This window comes from Bombina bombina, chromosome 2, assembly GCF_027579735.1.
Source record: "Bombina bombina isolate aBomBom1 chromosome 2, aBomBom1.pri, whole genome shotgun sequence".
NCBI lineage: Eukaryota > Metazoa > Chordata > Amphibia > Anura > Bombinatoridae > Bombina > Bombina bombina.
In genome coordinates this window covers 482,891,246-482,913,167 of record NC_069500.1, presented here as the reverse complement: position 1 = coordinate 482,913,167, position 21,922 = coordinate 482,891,246, and the positions used below count along the sequence as shown (strand labels likewise).

General features: G+C 43.2%; 1 protein-coding gene across 1 annotated transcript in view; it reads left to right on the top strand.

Moving 5' to 3' along the window:
* Positions 1-21,922, top strand: part of MED13L (mediator complex subunit 13L) — a 944,653-nt gene that overhangs the window by 678,730 nt on the left and 244,001 nt on the right. Inside the window, 1 exon segment of the mRNA XM_053702159.1 lies at positions 4,370-4,549. Within this exon segment, the coding sequence (XP_053558134.1) occupies positions 4,370-4,549 (180 nt within the window).

Below are 21,922 nucleotides of genomic sequence, written 5' to 3'. Positions count from 1 at the left end.
ATACTATGCAGTACCGGTGTGTACCGACGTTTTTCCTATACCTAAAAGGCTTACAGAAATTATTAGCAAGGAGTGGGATAGACCTGGTGTGCCCTTTTCCCCACCTCCTATATTTAGGAAAATGTTTCCAATAGACGCCACTACACGGGACTTATGGCAGACGGTCCCTAAGGTGGAGGGAGCAGTTTCTACTGTAGCTAAGCGTACCACTATCCCGGTGGAAGATAGTTGTACTTTTTCGGATCCAATGGATAAAAAATTGGAGGGTTACCTTAAGAAAATGTTTGTTCAACAAGGTTTTATCTTACAGCCCCTTGCATGCATTGCGCCTGTCACTGCTGCTGCGGCATTTTGGTTTGAGTCTCTAGAAGAGGCCATTCACTCAGCTCCATTGGTTGAAATTATGGACAAGCTTAAAGCACTTAAGCTAGCTAATGCATTTGTTTCTGATGCCACTGTACATCTAACTAAACTAACGGCTAAGAATTCCGGTTTTGCCATTCAAGCGCGCAGAGCGTTATGGCTTAAATCCTGGTCAGCTGATGTGACTTCTAAATCTAAATTACTTAATATTCCTTTCAAGGGGCAAACCTTATTCGGGCCCGGCTTGAAAGAAATTATCGCTGACATTACGGGAGGTAAGGGTCATACCCTTCCTCAGGACAAGGCCAAATCAAACGCCAAACAGTCTAATTTTCGTGCCTTTCGAAACTTCAAGGCAGGAGCAACGTCAACTTCCTCCGCCCCAAAACAGGAAGGAACCGTTGCTCGTTACAGACAGGCCTGGAAAACTAACCAGTCCTGGAACAAGGGCAAGCAGGCCAGAAAACCTGCTACTGCCCCTAAGACAGCATGAAGGGATGGCCCCCTATCCGGAAACGGATCTAGTGGGGGGCAGACTTTCTCTCTTCGCCCAGGCATGGGCAAGAGATGTCCAGGATCCCTGGGCGTTGGAGATCATATCTCAGGGATATCTTCTGGACTTCAAGGCTTCTCCTCCTCTAGGGAGATTTCATCTTTCAAGGTTATCAGAAAACCAAATAAAGAAAGAGGCATTCCTATGTTGCGTACAAGACCTCCTAGTAATGGGAGTGATCCACCCAGTTCCGCGGACCGAACAAGGACAGGGATTTTATTCAAATCTGTTCGTGGTTCCCAAGAAAGAGGGTACCTTCAGGCCAATTTTGGACCTAAAGATTTTAAACAAATTCATAAGAGTTCCATCATTCAAAATGGAAACTATTCGGACTATCCTACCCATGATCCAAGAGGGTCAGTACATGACCACGGTGGATTTAAAGGATGCCTACCTTCACATACCGATTCACAAAGATCATCATCGGTTCCTAAGATTTGCCTTCCTAGACAGGCATTACCAGTTTGTAGCTCTTCCCTTCGGGCTCCGAGAATCTTTACAAAGGTGCTGGGCTCTCTTCTGGCGGTTCTAAGACCGCGAGGCATAGCGGTGGCTCCGTATCTAGACGACATCCTGATACAGACGACAAGCTTTCAAATTGCCAAATCTCATACAGAGATAGTTCTGGCATTTCTAAGGTCACATGGGTGGAAGGTGAACGTGGAAAAGAGTTCTCTATCACCACTCACAAGAGTCTCCTTCCTAGGGACTCTGATAGATTCTGTAAAAATGAAAATTTGCCTGATGGAGGCCAGGTTATCAAAACTCTTAAATGCTTGCCGGGTCCTTCATTCCATTCCACGCCCGTCAGTGGCTCAGTGCATGGAAGTAATCGGCTTAATGGTAGCGGCAATGGACATAGTGCCATTTGCGCGCCTGCATCTCAGACCGCTGCAATTATACATGCTAAGTCAGTGGAATGGGGATTACTCAGATTTGTCCCCTCTGCTAAATCTGGATCAAGAGACCAGAGATTCTCTTCTCTGGTGGTTATCTCGGGTCCATCTGTCCAGGGGCATGACCTTTCGCAGGCCAGATTGGACGATTGTAACAGCAGATGCCAGCCTCCTAGGCTGGGGCGCAGTCTGGAATTCCCTGAAGGCTCAGGGATCCTGGACTCAGGAGGAGAAACTCCTCCCAATAAATATTCTGGAGCTAAGGGCAATATTCAACGCTCTTCTAGCTTGGCCTCAGCTAGCAACACTGAGGTTCATCAGATTTCAGTCGGACAACATCACGACTGTGGCTTATATCAACCATCAAGGGGGAACCAGGAGCTCCCTAGCGATGTTGGAAGTCTCAAAGATAATTCGCTTGGCAGAGTCTCATTCTTGCCACTTGTCAGCGATCCACATCCCAGGAGTGGAGAACTGGGAGGTGGATTTTCTAAGTCGTCAGACTTTTCATCCGGGGGAGTGGGAACTCCATCCGGAGGTATTTGCTCAACTGGTCCATCGTTGGGGCAAACCAGAACTGGATCTCATGGCGTCTCGCCAGAACGCCAAACTTCCTCTTTACGGTTCCAGGTCCAGGGACCTGGGAGCGAAGCTGATAGATGCTCTAGCAGCTCCTTGATTTTTCAACATAGCTTATGTGTTTCCACCGTTTCCTCTGCTCCCTCGACTGATTGCCAAGATCAAACAGGAGAGAGCATCTGTGATTCTGATAGCGCCTGCGTGGTCACGCAGGACCTGGTATGCAGACCTAGTGGTCATGTCGTCCTGTCCTCCATGGACTCTACCTTTTGAGGAAAGACCTTCTAATACAAGGTCCCTTCAATCATCCAAATCTAATTTCTCTGAGGCTGACTGCGTGGAGATTGAACGCTTGATCCTATCAAAGCGTGGCTTCTCCGAGCCAGTTATTGATACTTTGATACAGGCACGAAAGCCTGTTACCAGAAAAATCTACCATAAGTAATAGCGTAAATACCTGTATTGGTGCGAATCCAAGAGTTACTCGTGGAGTAAGGTTAGGATTCCGAGGATATTGTCTTTTCTCCAAGAGGGCTTGGAAAAAGGCTTATCAGCTAGTTCTTTAAAGGGACAGATTTCTGCTCTTTCTATTCTTTTGCACAAGCGTCTGGCAGAAGTTCCAGACGTCCAGGCCTTTTGTCAAGCTTTAGCTAGGATTAAGCCTGTATTTAAAGCTGTTGCTCCTCCGTGGAGCTTAAACTTGGTTCTTAAAGTTCTTCAAGGAGTTCCGTTTGAACCCCTTCATTCCGTTGATATTAAACTTTTATCTTGGAAAGTTCTGTTTTTGATGGCTATTTCCTCGGCTCGAAGAGTCTCGGAATTGTCTGCCTTACACTGTGATTCTCCTTATCTGATTTTCCATTCAGACAAGGTAGTTCTGCGTACTAAACCTGGGTTTTTACCTAAGGTAGTCTCTAACAGGAATATCAATCAGGAGATTGTTGTTCCGTCATTATGTCCTAATCCTTCTTCAAGGAAGGAACGACTTTTGCATAATCTGGACGTAGTCCGTGCCCTGAAATTCTATTTACAGGCAACTAAAGATTTTCGTCAAACTTCTTCCCTGTTTGTCGTTTACTCTGGACAGAGGAGAGGTCAAAAAGCTTCGGCAACCTCTCTCTCTTTTTGGCTTCGTAGCATAATACGTTTAGCCTATGAGACTGCTGGACAGCAGCCCCCTGAAAGAATTACAGCTCATTCCACTAGAGCTGTGGCTTCCACCTGGGCCTTTAAGAATGAGGCCTCTGTTGAACAGATTTGCAAGGCTGCGACTTGGTCTTCGCTTCACACTTTTTCAAAATTTTCAAAATTTGACACTTTTGCTTCTTCGGAGGCTGTTTTTGGGAGAAAGGTTCTACAGGCAGTGGTTCCTTCCATTTAAGTGCCTGCCTTGTCCCTCCCATCATCCGTGTACTTAGCTTTGGTATTGGTATCCCATAAGTAATGGATGACCCGTGGACTGAATACACTTAACAAGAGAAAACATAATTTATGCTTACCTGATAAATTTATTTCTCTTGTAGTGTATTCAGTCCACGGCCCGCCCTGTCTTTTTAAGGCAGATCTAAATTTTAATTAATACTTCAGTCACCACTGCACCCTATGGTTCCTCCTTTCTCGTCTTGTTTTGGTCGAATGACTGAATATGACATGTGAGGGGAGGAGCTATGTAGCAGCTCTGCTTGGGTGATCCTCTTGCAATTTCCTGTTGGAAAGAGAATATATTCCATAAGTAATGGATGACCCGTGGACTGAATACACTACAAGAGAAATAAATTTATCAGGTAAGCATAAATTATGTTTTTACTCCATGAAATATACTTTGTGTTCCTCTATCTAACAGACGTGTAACTGTTCAAGACGTTTTGTTATAGATAATGAAGTCTCACCAGGTTGCTTTTCATACCATTATCTTCCCTTAAATGTTTACTATTTTACTTTGTTCCTCCTTTCATGTGCTTCCTATTTCCCTTTGCAGTGCTGGATGTAAGCATGCTGCCATCGCAAGATGTGGTGCGCATGCTTCTCTCCTTGCAGCCCTTTCTACAGGATGCTATCCAGAAGAAGAGAACAGGACGGACCTGGGAAAACATACAGCATGTACAGGGCCCCCTGACATGGCAACAGTTTCACAAAATGGCTGGACGTGGATCTTACGGTACTGATAGACCAGTGCTTTGACTGAACCCTCCCACTTGCATTAGAACATGGCACATCATTTTTTTTTTTATGGGAACATCCACTTGTATCATGTTCAAAAACTAGCTGTGTTGTCATTAGTCCTTAAAGGGGCAGTGTACTTGAAAATGTATATTGTTTAAAAAGATAGAAAATTCCTTTATCACCAACTCCTCATTTCTTTATAACCAACACTGTTATATTAATACACTTTCCATCTTAATGGGAGGAGAGTCCACTGCTTCATTCATTACTTGTGGGAATTAAGATCCTGGCCACCATTAGGAGGCAAAGACACCCCAGCCAAAAGCTTAAATACCTCCCCCACTCCCCTCATCCCCCAGTCATTCTTTGCCTTTCATCACAGGAGGTTGGCAGAGAAGTGTTGGAAGATTCGGAGTAGTCTCTTATGGAGGGTAGTACTCTTCGAGATGGGACTGGAGTTTTAAGTAGTCCTGTCAGCCTCTCAGTGAGAGCATGGATGAAAGTTAGAGTCCGGAGATGCAGGGAGAGTCTTTCTGCGAAACCATCCTGACTCAGATTAACAGCTCCATAGGTTGACGAGTTTTGATGCCTGCTTTTCTACTCTCAAGTCCATGTCAGGAGCGATGCTACTTCCCTGTCACACTTGAAATGCCGTGTTCCTGTTCCACAGCATAGATTCTGGTAAGATTGTTTCATTTTTACATTATAACGTATGAAGACAGGGTCACAGTGTGTCTTCTTTCTCCAACATAGGTGTGTCCGGTCCACGGCGTCATCCTTACTTGTGGGATATTCTCTTCCCCAACAGGAAATGGCAAAGAGCCCAGCAAAGCTGGTCACATGATCCCTCCTAGGCTCCGCCTACCCCAGTCATTCTCTTTGCCGTTGCACAGGCAACATCTCCACGGAGATGGTTAAGAGTTTTTTGGTGTTTAAATGTAGTTTTTATCCTTCAATCAAGTGTTTGTTATTTTAAAATAGTACTGGTATGTACTATTTACTCTGAAACAGAAAAGAGATGAAGATTTCTGTTTGTAAGAGGAAGATGATTTTAGCAAACGTTACTAAAATCGATTGCTGTTTCCACACAGGACTGTTGAGATGAAGTAACTTCAGTTGGGGGAAACAGTTGGCAGACTTTTCTGCTTGAGGTATGACTGGCCACATTTCTAACAAGACTATGTAATGCTGGAAGGCTGTCATTTCCCCTATGGGGACCGGTAAGCCATTTTCTTAGATTAAGTAAAAGAATAAAGGGCTTCATAAGGGCTTAAAAAACTGGTAGACATTTTTCTGGGCTAAAACGATTACTTTGCTAAGCATATTTTGCAGATTATAACTCTTAATAGTTATTATAATCTTGGGGATTGTTTTAAAAAACGGCAGGCACTGTATTGGACACCTTTTTCAGATGGGGGCCTTTTCTAGTTATAGGCAGAGCCTCATTTTCGCGCCACTAATGCGCAGTTGTTTTTGGAGAGCAAGGCATACAGATGCATGTGTGAGGAGCTAAGAACCTCTGAAAAAGCTTATAGAAGGCGTCATTTGGTATCGTATTCCCCTCTGGGCTTGGTTGGGTCTCAGCAAAGCAGATACCTGGGACTGTATAGGGGTTAAATGTAAAAACGGCTCCGGTTCCGTTATTTTAAGGGTTAAAGCTTTCAAATTTGGTGTGCAATACTTTTAAGGCTTTAAGATACTGTGGTGAAAGTTTGGTGAATTTTGAACAATTCCTTCATACTTTTTCACATATTCAGTAATAAAGTGTGTTCAGTTTAAAATTTAAAGTGACAGTAACGGTTTTATTTTAAAACGTTTTTTGTGCTTTGTTGACAAGTTTAAGCCTGTTTAACATGTCTGAACCATCAGATAAGCGATGTTCTATATGTATGAAAACCAAGGTTTCTCCCCATTTAAATTTATGTGATGATTGTGCCACAGTGTCCAAACAAAGTAGGGACAATGATGCCACAGATAATGATATTGCCCAAGATGATTCCTCAAATGAGGGGAGTAAGCATGATACTGCATCATCCCCTTCTGTGTCTACACCAGTTTTGCCCACACAAGAGGCCCCTAGTACATCTAGTGCGCCAATACTTATTACCATGCAACAATTAACGGCTGTAATGGATAATTCTATTGCAAACATTTTATCCAAAATGCCTACTTATCAGAGAAAGCGCGATTGCTCTGTTTTAAACACTGAAGAGCAAGAGGACGCTGATGATAACTGTTCTGATATACCCTCACACCAATCTGAAGGGGCCAGGAGGGAGGTTTTGTCTGAGGGAGAAATTTCAGATTCAGGAAAAATTTCTCAACAAGCTGAACCTGATGTTGTAACTTTTAAATTTAAATTAGAACATCTCCGCGCACTGCTTAAGGAGGTATTATCTACTCTGGATGATTGTGACAATTTGGTCATTCCAGAGAAATTATGTAAGATGGACAAGTTCCTAGAGGTTCCGGTGCCCCCCGATGCTTTTCCTATACCCAAGCGGGTGGCGGACATAGTAAATAAGGAGTGGGAAAGGCCCAGCATACCTTTTGTTCCTCCCCCTATATTTAAAAAATTATTTCCTATAGTCGACCCCAGAAAGGACTTATGGCAGACAGTCCCCAAGGTCGAGGGGGCGGTTTCTACTCTAAACAAACGCACTACTATTCCTATAGAAGATAGTTGTGCTTTCAAAGATCCTATGGATAAAAAATTCAGCAAGGTTACCTTCTACAACCAATTTCATGCATTGTTCCTGTCACTACGGCAGCGTGTTTCTGGTTCGAAGAACTAGAAAAGTCGCTCAATAAAGAATCTTCGTATGAGGAGGTTATGGACAGAGTTCAAGCACTTAAATTGGCTAACTCTTTTATTTTAGATGCCGCTTTGCAATTAGCTAGATTAGCGGCGAAAAATTCAGGGTTTGCAATCGTGGCGCGCAGAGCGCTTTGGCTAAAGTCTTGGTCAGCGGATGTGTCTTCCAAGACAAAATTGCTTAACATCCCTTTCAAGGGTAAAACACTGTTTGGTCCTGATTTGAAAGAGATTATTTCAGACATCACCGGGGGAAAGGGCCACGCCCTCCCTCAGGATAGGTCTTTTAAGGCTAAAAATAAGCCTAATTTTCGTCCCTTTTGCAGAAACGGACCAGCCTCTAATTCTACATCCTCTAAGCAAGAGGGTAATACTTCACAACCCAAACCAGCCTGGAGACCGATGCAAGGCTGGAACAAGGGTAAGCAGGCCAAGAAGCCTGCCACTGCTACCAAAACAGCATGAAGGGATGGCCCCCGATCCGGGACCGGATCTGGTGGGGGGCAGACTTTCTCTCTTTGCTCAGGCTTGGGCAAGAGATGTTCAGGATCCTTGGGCACTAGAAATAGTTTCTCAAGGTTATCTCCTAGAATTCAAGGAACTACCCCCAAGGGGAAGGTTCCACAGGTCTCAATTATCTTCAAACCAAATAAAAAGACAGGCATTCTTACATTGTGTAGAAGACCTGTTAAAGATGGGAGTAATTCATCCAGTTCCAATAGGAGAACAAGGGATGGGGTTTTACTCCAACCTGTTCATAGTTCCCAAAAAAGAGGGAACATTCAGACCAATTTTAGATCTCAAGATCCTAAACAAATTTCTCAGGGTTCCATCGTTCAAGATGGAAACCATTCGAACGATCCTTCCCACCATCCAGGAAGGTCAATTTATTACCACGGTGGATTTAAAGGATGAGTACCTACATATTCCTATCCACAAGGAACATCATCAGTTCCTAAGGTTCGCTTTTCTGGACAAGCATTACCAGTTTGTGGCACTTCCATTCGGATTAGCCACTGCTCCGAGAATTTTCACAAAGGTACTAGGGTCCCTTCTAGCGGTTCTAAGACCAAGGGGCATTGCAGTAGTACCTTACTTGGACGACATCCTGATTCAAGCGTCGTCCCTGTCAAAAGCAAAGGCTCATACGGACATCGTCCTAGCCTTTCTCAGATCTCACGGATGGAAAGTGAACAAAGAAAAAAGTTCTCTGTCCCCGTCAACAAGAGTTCCCTTCTTGGGAACAATAATAGATTCCTTAGAAATGAGGATTTTTCTGACAGAGGTCAGAAAGTCAAAAATTCTAAGCTCTTGTCAAGTACTTCATTCTGTTCTTCGTCCTTCCATAGCGGCGCAGTGCATGGAAGTAATAGGATTGATGGTTGCAGCAATGGACATATTTCCTTTTGCACGAATTCATCTAAGACCATTACAACTGTGCATGCTCAGACAGTGGAATGGGGATTATACAGGCTTGTCTCCGACGATTCAAGTAGATCAAAAGACCAGAGATTCACTCCGTTGGTGGCTGATCCTGGACAACCTGTCACAGGGAATGAGCTTCCGCAGACCAGAGTGGGTCATTGTCACGACCGACGCCAGTCTGGTGGGCTGGGGCGCGGTCTGGGAACCCCTGAAAGCTCAGGGTCTATGGTCTCGGGAAGAATCTCTTCTCCCGATAAACATTCTGGAACTGAGAGCGATATTCAATGCCCTCAAAGCTTGGCCTCAACTAGCAAAGGCCAAATTCATAAGGTTTCAATCAGACAACATGACGACTGTTGCATATATCAACCATCAGGGGGGAACAAGGAGTTCCCTGGCGATGAAAGAAGTGACCAAGATAATTCAATGGGCGGAGGATCACTCCTGCCACTTGTCTGCGATCCACATCCCAGGAGTGGAAAATTGGGAAGTGGATTTTCTGAGTCGTCAGACATTCCATCCGGGGGAGTGGGAACTCCATCCGGAAATCTTTGCCCAAATAACTCAATTATGGGGCATTCCAGACATGGATCTGATGGCCTCTTGTCAGAACTTCAAGGTTCCTTGCTACGGGTCCAGATCCAGGGATCCCAAGGCGACTCTAGTAGATGCACTAGTAGCACCTTGGACCTTCAACCTAGCTTATGTATTCCCACCGTTTCCTCTCATTCCCAGGCTGGTAGCCAGGATCAATCAGGAGAGGGCTTCGGTGATCTTGATAGCTCCTGCGTGGCCACGCAGGACTTGGTATGCAGACCTGGTGAATATGTCATCGGCTCCACCATGGAAGCTACCTTTGAGACAGGACCTTCTTGTTCAAGGTCCATTCGAACATCCGAATCTGGTTTCCCTCCAACTGACGGCTTGGAGATTGAACGCTTGATTTTATCAAAGCGTGGGTTTTCAGATTCTGTAATAGATACTCTGATTCAGGCTAGAAAGCCTGTAACTAGAAAAATTTACCATAAAATATGGAAAAAATATATCTGTTGGTGTGAATCTAAAGGATTCCCATGGAACAAGATAAAAATTCCTAAGAATCTATCCTTTCTACAAGAAGGTTTGGAGAAAGGATTATCTGCAAGTTCTCTGAAGGGACAGATCTCTGCTTTATCTGTTTTACTTCACAAAAGGCTGGCAGCTGTGCCAGACGTTCAAGCGTTTGTTCAGGCTCTGGTTAGAATCAAGCCTGTTTACAGACCTTTGACTCCTCCCTGGAGTCTAAATCTAGTTCTTTCAGTTCTTCAAGGGGTTCCGTTTGAACCCTTACATTCCGTAGATATTAAGTTATTATCTTGGAAAGTTTTGTTTTTAGTTGCAATTTCTTCTGCTAGAAGAGTTTCAGAGTTATCTGCTCTGCAGTGTTCTCCGCCCTATCTGGTGTTCCATGCAGATAAGGTGGTTTTGCGTACTAAGCCTGGTTTTCTTCCGAAAGTTGTTTCCAACAAAAATATTAACCAGGAGATAGTTGTACCTTCTTTGTGTCCGAATCCAGTTTCAAAGAAGGAGCGTTTGTTACACAATTTGGATGTAGTCCGTGCTCTAAAATTCTATTTAGAGGCTACTAAAGATTTCAGACAAACATCTTCTTTGTTTGTTGTTTATTCTGGTAAAAGGAGAGGTCAAAAAGCAACTTCTACCTCTTTCTTTTTGGCTTAAAAGCATTATCCGATTGGCTTATGAGACTGCCGGACGGCAGCCTCCTGAAAGAATCACAGCTCACTCCACTAGGGCTGTGGCTTCCACATGGGCCTTCAAGAACGAGGCTTCTGTTGACCAGATATGTAAGGCAGCGACTTGGTCTTCACTGCACACTTTTGCCAAATTTTACAAATTTGATACTTTTGCTTCTTCGGAGGCTATTTTTGGGAGAGAGGTTTTGCAAGCCGTGGTGCCTTCCATTTAGGTGACCTGATTTGCTCCCTCCCTTCATCCGTGTCCTAAAGCTTTGGTATTGGTTCCCACAAGTAAGGATGACGCCGTGGACCGGACACACCTATGTTGGAGAAAACAGAATTTATGCTTACCTGATAAATTACTTTCTCCAACGGTGTGTCCGGTCCACGGCCCGCCCTGGTTTTTTTAATCAGGTCTGATGAATTATTTTCTCTAACTACAGTCACCACGGTATCATATGGTTTCTCCTATGCATATTTCCTCCTGTACGTCGGTCGAATGACTGGGGTAGGCGGAGCCTAGGAGGGATCATGTGACCAGCTTTGCTGGGCTCTTTGCCATTTCCTGTTGGGGAAGAGAATATCCCACAAGTAAGGATGACGCCGTGGACCGGACACACCGTTGGAGAAAGTAATTTATCAGGTAAGCATAAATTCTGTTTTTATTTGTATAGAATCAAGGATAATACCCTCGGAAAGGGGTTATGGAACAAGGGGGGATTTGTGCATAATATTATTCGTGTTTTAATGCTGCGTCGTGTGAGATGAGGCTCTGTCAGTGTGTGAACAGTCAGTTTTTAGCGAGAGATTGATGCAGACCTTTTTGGCGTGTTTTCTCTGTAGTGCAGGGACGGTCCTGCATGGCACTCCATGTAACTGGGTGTGGCCTCTTAAAGGGACACTGAACCCAAATTTTTGCTTTCATGATTCAGATAGAGCATGCAATTTTAAGCAACTTTCTAATTTACTCCTATTATCCATTTTTCTTCATTCTCTTGCTATCTTTATTTGAAAAAGAAGGCATCTAAGCTTTTTGGGTTCAGACTCTGGACAGCAGTTTTTTATTGGTGGATAAATTTATCCACCAATCAGCAAGGACAACCCAGGTTGTTCACCAAAAATGGGCCGGCATCTAAACTTACATTTCTTGCATTTCAAATAAAGATACCAAGAGAATGAAGAAAATTTGATAATAGGAGTATATTAGAAAGTTGCTTAAAATTTCATGCTCTATCTGAATCACGAAAGAAAAAATTTGAGTTCAGTGTCCCTTTAAGCTTCCTCATTTTTGACCGGCGGTTGTAGGAGACGAAGCTGTTTCTCTGTGGTGCGGGTCATAGAAGGCGGTGAGTACCCCAGCCATTGGGATATAAAGGTGCCATTTAATTTCTATCTAGTCTGCAATAAAGGCGCAAGCTATAGAGGACCCTGATATGTTCGAGGATACTTCCTCTTTAACTAAACCGAATAACTGTCTATTGTGAGAAGGTTCCGGTTGATCCACCTGCTCAACTCTGTTCCACAGGCTTTGATAAAATTGCAAAAAGAATAAGATATTTAGTTACAACTGAGCCGTCAACCTCCGAGGGTACTCCGTCCCGCGAGGTGCGTTCCCTACTCTAGTCTCCGATTGCACATGCAGCTCCTCAGGGCACTGCTAATCCTCCCGCTGGAGTGGCCCTTTGGCCGCCACATTTCGTTGATCAGTTACAAATGGCGGTTTCTGCTGCCTTCAATACCTTACAATGCCCTGCTAAGCGCAAGCGAAGGGTGATACATAGCTATACGTCCCAGGGGTCAACTACTCCACTTGATGTCTCTGACAGATTATCATCTGATGAGGACGACTCTGCCTCTTCGGAGGACATTTTTTCTGGGTCGAAGTCGGCGACTTCTGCGGAGTAACGAGATTTTAAATTTAAGATGGAGCGTTTGCGCTTTCTACTGAAGGAGGTGCTTGCTAGGTTCGAGGTTCCTGAACCGAAACTACCGGAGGAACCTTCAATCCCTAAGCTAGATAGGGTTTACGAGGACAGGGTGGTGCCTCAGACTTTCCCAGTCCCCATTAAAATGGCTAATATTATTAAGAATGAATGGGAGAAACTTTGTTCGTCCTTTTTCTCCTTCTTTTAAAATTTTTTCCCCGTTCTGGAATCGCAGCTGGAGCTGTGTGGGTGGCCATTCCAAAGGGGGATAGTTCTATCTCCACACTCGCTAAGAGAACAACTATCCCGCTCGAAGATAGTTTTTTCGTTCAAGGAGCCCATGGATAAAAAAATTGGAGTCAATGTTGAGAAAGATGTTCCAACTCACGTGGTTTGTTTTTCAACCGGCAGCAGCGGTCGCTGCGGTAACTGGTGCTGCTACCTATTGGTGTAACGCTCTGTCAGCTATGGTCGAGGTGGAGACTCCCCTTGAAGAGATACAGTAACTAATTAAGGCCTTAAAGGTAGCTCATTCGTTCATTTGTGATGCAAATATGCAGATTATTCACCTTAATGCCAAGACATCGGGTTTTTCTGTTTTAGCCCGTAGGGCTCTGTGGTTAAAGTCGTGGTCTGCTGACATGACTTCCAAGTCTAGCTTACTTTCCCTCCCGTTTAAAGGGAAGGTGCTTTTTGGTCCAGGCCTGGACTCTATCATATCCACGGTCACAGGGGCAAGGGTGCTTTCCTGCCGCAGGATAAGAAGAATAAACCTAAGGGGTCTAATTTTCGTCCCTTTTGTGCGGACAAGTCTCATCGACAGCAGCCTGCTGCGAAGACAGAGCAGTCCAAGGGATCTTGGAATCCAGCTAACGCTTAGAACAAGACCAAGCAGAGCAAGAAGTCCGCCGAAACAAATTCAACATTAAATTCGTCCCCCCGATCTGTCTCTGGATCGCGTAGGAACCAGACTATCTCTTTTTGCAGAGACCTGGATAAGAGATGTCCAGGACCCTTGGGTTCTGGAGGTCATAGCCCAGGGTTGCAGGATAGAGTTAAAGACTCATATGCCCAAAGGCAGGTTCCTCCTGTCAAACCTATCAAGTCCAGAGAAGAGAGACGCCTTCCTAGGATGCATGAGGGATCTCTCCTCTCTCTGAGTAATCGTTCCAGTTCCTCTTGCAGGTATCTGGGGTATTATTTAAACCTTTTCGTGATCCCAAAGAATCCCAAAGAATTTGGACCTAAAGTGCCTAAACAAGTTTCTGTCAGTCCCATCGTTCCAAATGGAGACGATCAGATCGATTCTGCCCCTAGTTTAAGAGGGACAATTCATGACAATAGATTTTAAGGGTGCTTACCTTCAAGTACCGATCCACAAAGATCACTTCAGGTTCCTAAGATTCGCATTTCTGGACCAACACTTCCAATTTGTGGCCCTACCGTTCGGTCTGTCAACTGCATCAAGAGTCTTTACGAAGGTTCTGGGAGCGCTGCTTGTGGTAGCGAGATCCAGTGGTTTTGCAGTGTCTCCTTATCTGGACAATATTCTGGTTCATACTCCGTCCTGCAGTCTCGCGGAGGAACACTCGAGGACTCTTCTCCTTTTTTTTATCCCGAGGATGGAAGATTAAACGAAGGAAAGAGTTCCCTGGGTACGATAATAGATTCCTTGTCCATGAAGATATTCTTTACAGATCAGAGACATTGCAAGATTGCGTCCAACTGTCTTTCCCTTCAGACCTCCTCAAGGACATCTGTGGCCAGGTGTATGGAGGTGTTTGGGCTCATGGTATCCAGCATAGATGTCATTCTATATGCCAGGTTCCATCTCAGACCTCTTCAGTTGTGCATGTTGAGACAAAGGAATGGCGATCACTCAGATCTATACCAACAGATATCTCTGGTCAACCGAACGAGGGATTCCCTCTCTTGGTGGATCTGTCCGGGAAAGCTGTCCCAGGGGACGTCTTCCTTGAGACCATCCTGGCAGATTGTGACCACGGATGCAAGTCTATCAGGATGGGGAGCTGTTTGGGGTGCCAGAAAGGCAGAGGGCAGGTGGACTCAAGAGGAATCAAGTCTACCGATAAATATTCTCGATCTTCGAGCCTTCTTCAATGCTCTGAGTGCTTGGCCCCCCTGGGGTCGTCCCAATTCATCAAATCCCAGTCGGACAACATTTCCTTGGTGGCTTACATAAACCATCAGGGGGGAACGAGAAGATCCCTAGCCATGAGGGAAGTATCTCTGATTCTGGAGTGGGCAGAGATCCACAATTGTTCGCTCTCAGTGATCCACATTCCGGGTGTGGACAACTGGGAAGCACATTTTCTAAGCAATAGTTTCATCCAGGGGAATGGTCTCTCCATCCCGAGGTGTTTGCGGAGATCTGCATCAGATGGGGGACGCCGGAGATAGACCTCATGGCATCCAGACTCAACTTCAAGCTACCCAGATATGGGTCACAGTCCAGGGATCCCCAGGCAGAGCTGATAGATACCTTAGCGGTGCCCTGGGAGTTCAACCTACTTTACATTTTTCCTCCATTGCCCCTTCTACCTTGAGTAGTGGCCCGCATCAAGCAGGAGCAAGCTTCAGCTATTCTGATTGCTCCGTTGTGGCTGCGGAGGTTTCCGGATTTGGTGGGGATGTCGTCATCTCCTACATGGAGGTTACCCTTTCGCAAATATCTGCTGGTTCAGGGTTTCTTTCTACACCAAAATCTTGATTCTCTGAGTCTGACTGCATGGAGATTGAAAGCTTAGTCTTAGCAAAAAGAGGATTTTCGGAGAGAGTGATTGATACTCTCATTCAGGCCAGGAAGCCGGTCACTTGGCGCATCTATCATAAGGTATGGAGGACCTACTTATTCTGGTGTGAGGTACGTGGATATCCCTGGCACAAGATTAGGGATTTGGCTTTTCTCCAGGATGGTATGGATAAGGGTCTTGCCGCTAGTTCCTTAAAGGGACAAATTTCGACTGTATCTGTACTGTTGCAGAAGAATCTAGCGGAGCTTCCTGATATTCAGTCTTTTGTGTAGGCTCTGTCTAGGATCAGACCTGTCTTTAGAAATTCTGCTCCTCCTTGGAGCTTAAACTTGGTTCTTAAGATTTTGCAGAAGGCTCCGTTTGAGACTATGCATGCGCTTGACATTAAAATTCTTTCTTGGAAAGTCCTATATTCTTCCCAAGGTTGTGTTGAATCGTAACAGCAATCAGGAAATAGTAGTTCCGTCTTTGTGTCCTAACCCTTCTTCGTCAAATGAAAGGTTGCTTCATAATTTGGATGTGGTTCGGGCATTGAAATTTTATCTTCTGGCCACAAAGGAGTTTAGGCAGACTTCGTCTGTATTTGTTGTGTATTCAGGGAAGCGCAGAGGGCTCTTCCACTTCACTGTCTCTTTGGTTGAGGAGCATGATCCGTCTGGCCTATGAGACAGCGGGACATAAGCTTCCTCAGAGGATCACGGCTCACTCAACTAGGGCTGTGGCCTCTTCTTGGGCCTTTAAGAACGAGGCTTCTATGGAGCAGATTTGTAAGGCGGCTACTTGGTCCTCCTTACATACTTTTGCAAAATTTTACAGATTTGATGTGTTTGCTTCGGCAGAAGCAGCTTTTGGGAGAAAGGTTCTGCAGGCTGTGGTGCCCTCGGTTTAGGGTCCGCCTTCTTTTGCCCTCCCATTTTTTTCTTTGTGTCCTCTAGAGCTTGGGTGTTTATTCCCACAAGTAATGAATGAAGCAGTGGACTCTCCTCCCATTAGGATGTTAAACATAAATTATGCTTACCTGATAATTTCATTTACATCTGTGGGAGGAGAGTCCACTGCTCCCGCCTGTTTCTCTCCGGTGGGTGGACCTAAATTTAATTTTATTCTTCTGGCACCATTTATACCCTGATATTTCAACTACTGTTCCTTGTTCCCTTGGCAGAATGACTGGGGGATGAGGGGAGTGGGGGAGGTATTTAAGCCTTTGACTTGGGTGTCTTTGCCTCCTCCTGGTGGCCAGGTTCTTAATGCCCACAAGTAATGAATGAAGCAGTGGACTCCCCACAGATGGAAATGAAATTATCTGGTAAGCATAATTTATTTTTTACCTCTTTGATTACTTTTTATCTAAGCCTCTGCAGACTGCCACGTTATCTCTTCTTTTGACAGACTTGCATTTTAGCCAATCAGTGCTTGCTCATAAATAACTCCACGGGAGTGAAAGCAATCTTATGTATGACACATATAAACTAGCACTGTTTAATTGAACAACTGTCAGAATGCACTGAGATAAGAGGCAGCCTTCAATGGCTTAGAAATCAGATTAAGGCCTACCTAGGTTTAGCTTTCAACAAAGGAATACCAAGAGAACAAAGCAAATTTGATGAGAGAGTAAATAATTGGAATGTTTAAAATTGCATGCCCTATCTGAATCATGAAAGTTTGTTTAAAATGAAGCAAGAACTCGCATGGGGTGTAATTTTTTTGCTATTGGGTCACATGAAGCATTTGTGTTTACACACTTTTGATCTCATGGCTTTTTTTTTTTCATGTAATTAGCAAGAGTCCATGAGCTAGTGACGTATGGGATATACATTCCTACCAGGAGGGGCAAAGTTTCCCAAACCTTAAAATGCCTATAAATACACCCCTCACCACACCCACAATTCAGTTTTACAAACTTTGCCTCCCATGGAGGTGCTGAAGTAAGTTTGTGCTAGATTCTACGTTGATATGCGCTTTGCAGCAGGCTGAAGCCCGGTTTTCCTCTCAGAGTGCAGTGAATGTCAGAGGGATGTGAAGAGAGTATTGCCTATTTGAATACAATGGTTTTCCTCTAGGGGATCTATTTCATAGGTTCTCTGTTATCGGTCGTAGAGATTTCTTCTCCTACCTCCCTTTTCAGATCGACGATATACTCTTATATACCATTACCTCTACTGATTCTCGTTTCAGTACTGGTTTGGCTATCTACTATATGTAGAGGAGTGTCCTGGGGTAAGTAAGTCTTATTTTTTTGTGACACTCTAAGCTATGGTTGGGCACTTTATATGTAAAGTTCTAAATATGTGTTTAAACTTATATTTGCCATGATTCAGGATAATCAGTATTCCTTCATTCAGACAGTCAGTTTCATTATTTGGGATAATGCATATGAATAAATATTTTTTTCTCACCTTGAAAATTTTCAATTGTCTTTTTTCCCTGCGGGCTGTTAGGCTCGCGGGAGCAGAAAATGCTTCAATTTATTGCGTCATTCTAGGCGCAAACTTTTTTGGCGCAAAATTTTGTCATTTCCGGCGCCGTAGTTGACGCCGGAAGTTTGTTCGTTGTTACGTCATTTTTTGACGCATGTGTGTTCAGACGTTTTTTTGCGCCAAAAAATGTGGGCGTCGTTTTCGGCGTCAGAGGACGTGGCGTCATACTTGGCGCCAAAAAATATCGGCGTTGTACTTGGCGCCAATAATGTGGGTGTCATACTTGGCGCCAAAAAATATGGGCGCTGTACTTGGCGCCAATAATGTGGGTGTCATACTTGGCGCCAAAAATGTGGGCGTCATACTTGTTCACTTTTTCTCACATTATTTAAGTCTCACTTTTTTGTTGCTTCTGGTTGCTAGAAGCTTGTTTGTTTTGCATTTTTTCCCATTCCTGAAACTGTCATTTAAGGAATTTGATAATTTTGCTTTATATGTTGTTTTTTTCTATTACATATTGCAAGATTTTCCATACACTGTTCCTGGATCAGAGCATGCTGAGGGATTCCTGTTGCCTAAGATCAGTCCTACCAAAGCTAAGTTCATTTATTTTAAATGTTATGAATGTTTATCTTTAGCTATGGTTTGTAATAAGTTATCATGATAAACTTTTACATGCAGAATCCATTAGTATTTATGCTTTATATATTGCTATTCTTTTTACATTTTATGTACAAGATATACTTAGAAATTTATAAGAATTTTTTTCTGATTCTATTTTAAAGGCTTTGTCTGATGTCCTGCCTTCTAATAAATTTTTAGGTCTTTTCCAAACTTCTTTTTTAGTTGATGAAGTTTCAAATGACCAACAACATAATGAATTATCATTCTCTGATGGTGTTTTTTTCTCATTCAGAATTTTTCTTCATCAGATATTGACACTAACAAAACTACTTTTATATTTTTTAATAGAGTACATTTGTTCTTTGTTCAAAAGGTGTTGATTATTTTGGATATTGAAGTAACTAGTTCTTTTGATTTTAAAGACTAGCTAACATTTAAATTCTGCTTATTTATCTTCTGTGATTTCTTCAGAGGTTTTTTCCAGTTCCTGATACTAGGGAATGGAATAGGCTGAGAATTTTCTTTTAGTCTTTCTTTAAGGTTTTTAAATTATATTCTTTGCCGGCAGTTAGTTTTAAGGAAAGATTCCCCAAGTTAATGGGGCTATCTCTACTCCTGCTAAATATACTATTATTCTTATAGCAAATAGTATTTATTTTTTTCCTTCAGATGGTTGTATCTTATTTAAGGAAAATTATTTTCAGGTACTTTTCTTAGATCTGCAATTTATTCGGCTGATGTTGCAATTGCTTCATCTTTCTGGTTGGATACTTTACGATCAAGTATCGGATTATGATTTGTTTAGCATTGTTAAAAGGACAAAATCTACTACTCATTTGAGGTTCAGACTAAGTGCTATTGCATTGTCTTGTTTTCTTGCATTTGTTCATTGTGCAAGTCCAGTGTGTTGACTGGTCCTTTAACTTAACATGCTAATTATTTCATTTGTGTTGTCATTTTAGTAAATATTTTCGCAAATGAGGTTTAATCTAGCTATTTTAGCTAGAAGAACTTTGTGATTTCAATCTTGGAATGCTAATTTGATTTCTAAAATCCATATTTCTCCAACATTGGTGTGTCCGGTCCACGGTGTCATCCTTACTTGTGGGATATTCTCTTCCCCAACAGGAAATGGCAAAGAGTCCCAGCAAAGCTGGTCACATGATCCCTCCTAGGCTCCGCCCACCCCAGTCATTCTCTTTGCCGTTGCACAGGCAACATCTCCACGGAGATGGTTAAGAGTTTTTTGGTGTTTAAATGTAGTTTTATTCTTCTATCAAGTGTTTGTTATTTTAAAATAGTGCTGGTATGTACTATTTACTCTGAAACAGAAAAGGATGAAGATTTCTGTTTGTAAGAGGAAGATGATTTTAGCAGACAGTAACTGAAATCAATTGCTGTTTCCACACAGGACTGTTGAGATGAAGTAACTTCAGTTGGGGGAAACAGTTAGCAGTCTTTTCTGCTTAAGGTATGACTAGCCATATTTCTAACAAGACCATGTAATGCTGGAAGGCTGTCATTTCCCCTCATGGGGACCAGTAAGCCATTTTCTTAGTTAAACATAAAAGAATAAAGGGCTTCAAAAAGGGCTTAAAAACTGGTAGACATTTTTCTGGGCTAAAACAATTGCTTTACTAGGCATATTTTGCAGATTCTAACTAATTATTGGTATTATAATCTTGGGGAACGTTTAGAAAAACGGCAGGCACTGTGTTGGACACCTTTTTCAGATGGGGGCCTTTCTAGTTATAGACAGAGCCTCATTCTGGGACTGTATAGGGGTTAAATGTAAAAACGGCTCCGGTTCCGTTAATTTAAGGGTTAAAGCTCTGAAATTTGGTGTGCAATACTTTTAATGCTTTAAGACACTGTGGTGAAATTTTGGTGAATTTTGAACAATTCCTTCATACTTTTTCACATATTCAGTAATAAAGTGTTTTCAGTTTGAAATTTAAAGTGACAGTAACGGTTTTATTTTAAAAGGTTTTTTGTGCTTTGTTGACAAGTTTAAGCCTGTTTAACATGTCTGTACCATCAGATAAGCTATGTTCTATATGTATGAAAGCCAATGTGTCTCCCCATTTAAATTTGTGATAATTGTGCCATAGTGTCCAAACAAAGTAAGGACAGTATTGCAACAGATAATAATATTGCCCAAGATGATTCCTTAAAATGAGGGGAGTAAACATGATACTACATCATCCCCTACTGTGTCTACACCAGTTATGCCCACACAGGAGGCCCCTAGTACATCTAGTGCGCCAATACTTATTACCATGCAACAATTAACGGCTGTAATGGATAACTCCATAGCAAATCTTTTATCCAAAATGCCTACTTATCAGAGAAAGCGCGATTGCTCTGTTTTAAACACTGAAGAGCAAGAGGACACTGATGATAACTGTTCTGACATACCCTCACACCAATCTCAAGGGGCCATGAGGGAGGTTTTGTCTGATGGAGAAATTTCAGATTCAGGAAAAATTTCTCATCAAGCTGAACCTGATGTTGTGACATTTAAATTTAAATTAGAACATCTCTGCGCACTGCTTAAGGAGGTGTTATCTACTCTGGATGATTGTGACAATTTGGTCATTCCAGAGAAATTATGTAAGATGGACAAGTTCCTAGAGGTTCCGGTGCCCCCCGACGCTTTTCCTATACCCAAGCGGGTGGCGGACATAGTAAATAAAGAGTGGGAAAGGCCCGGCATACCTTTTGTCCCCCCCCCTATATTTAAGAAATTATTTCCTATAGTCGACCCCAGAAAGGACTTATGGCAGACAGTCCCCAAGGTCGAGGGGGCGGTTTCTACTCTAAACAAACGCACTACTATTCCTATCGAAGATAGTTGTGCTTTCAAAGATCCTATGGATAAGAAATTAGAGGGTTTGCTTAAAAAGATTTTTGTACAGCAAGGTTACCTTCTACAACCAATTTCATGCATTGTTCCTGTCACTACGGCAGCGTGTTTCTGGTTCGAGGAACTAGAAAAATCGCTCAGTAAAGAATCTTCGTATGAGGAGGTTATGGACAGAGTTCAAGCACTTAAATTGGCTAACTCTTTTGTTTTAGATGCCGCTTTGCAATTAGCTAGATTAGCGGCGAAAAATTCAGGGTTTGCTGTTGTGGCGCGCAGAGTGCTTTGACTAAAGTCTTGGTCAGCGGATGTGTCTTCCAAGACAAAATTGCTTAACATTCCTTTCAAAGGTAAAACATTATTTGGACCTGATTTGAAAGAGATTATTTCAGACATCACTGGGGGAAAGGGCCACGCCCTCCCACAGGATAGGTCTTTTAAGGCTAATAATAAGCCTAATTTTCGTCCCTTTCGCAGAAACGGACCAGTCTCTAATTCTGTATCCTCTAAGCAAGAGGGTAATACTTCACAACCCAAACCAGCCTGGAAACCAATGCAAGGCTGGAACAAGGGTAAGCAGGCCAAGAAGCCTACCACTGCTACCAAAACAGCATGAAGGGATAGCCCCCGATCCGGGACCGGATCTAGTGGGGGGCAGACTTTCTCTCTTTGCTCAGGCTTGGGCAAGAGATGTTCAGGATCCTTGGGCGCTAGAAATAGTTTCTCAAGGTTATCTCCTGGAATTCAAGGAACTACCCCCAAGGGGAAGGTTCCACAGGTCTCAATTAT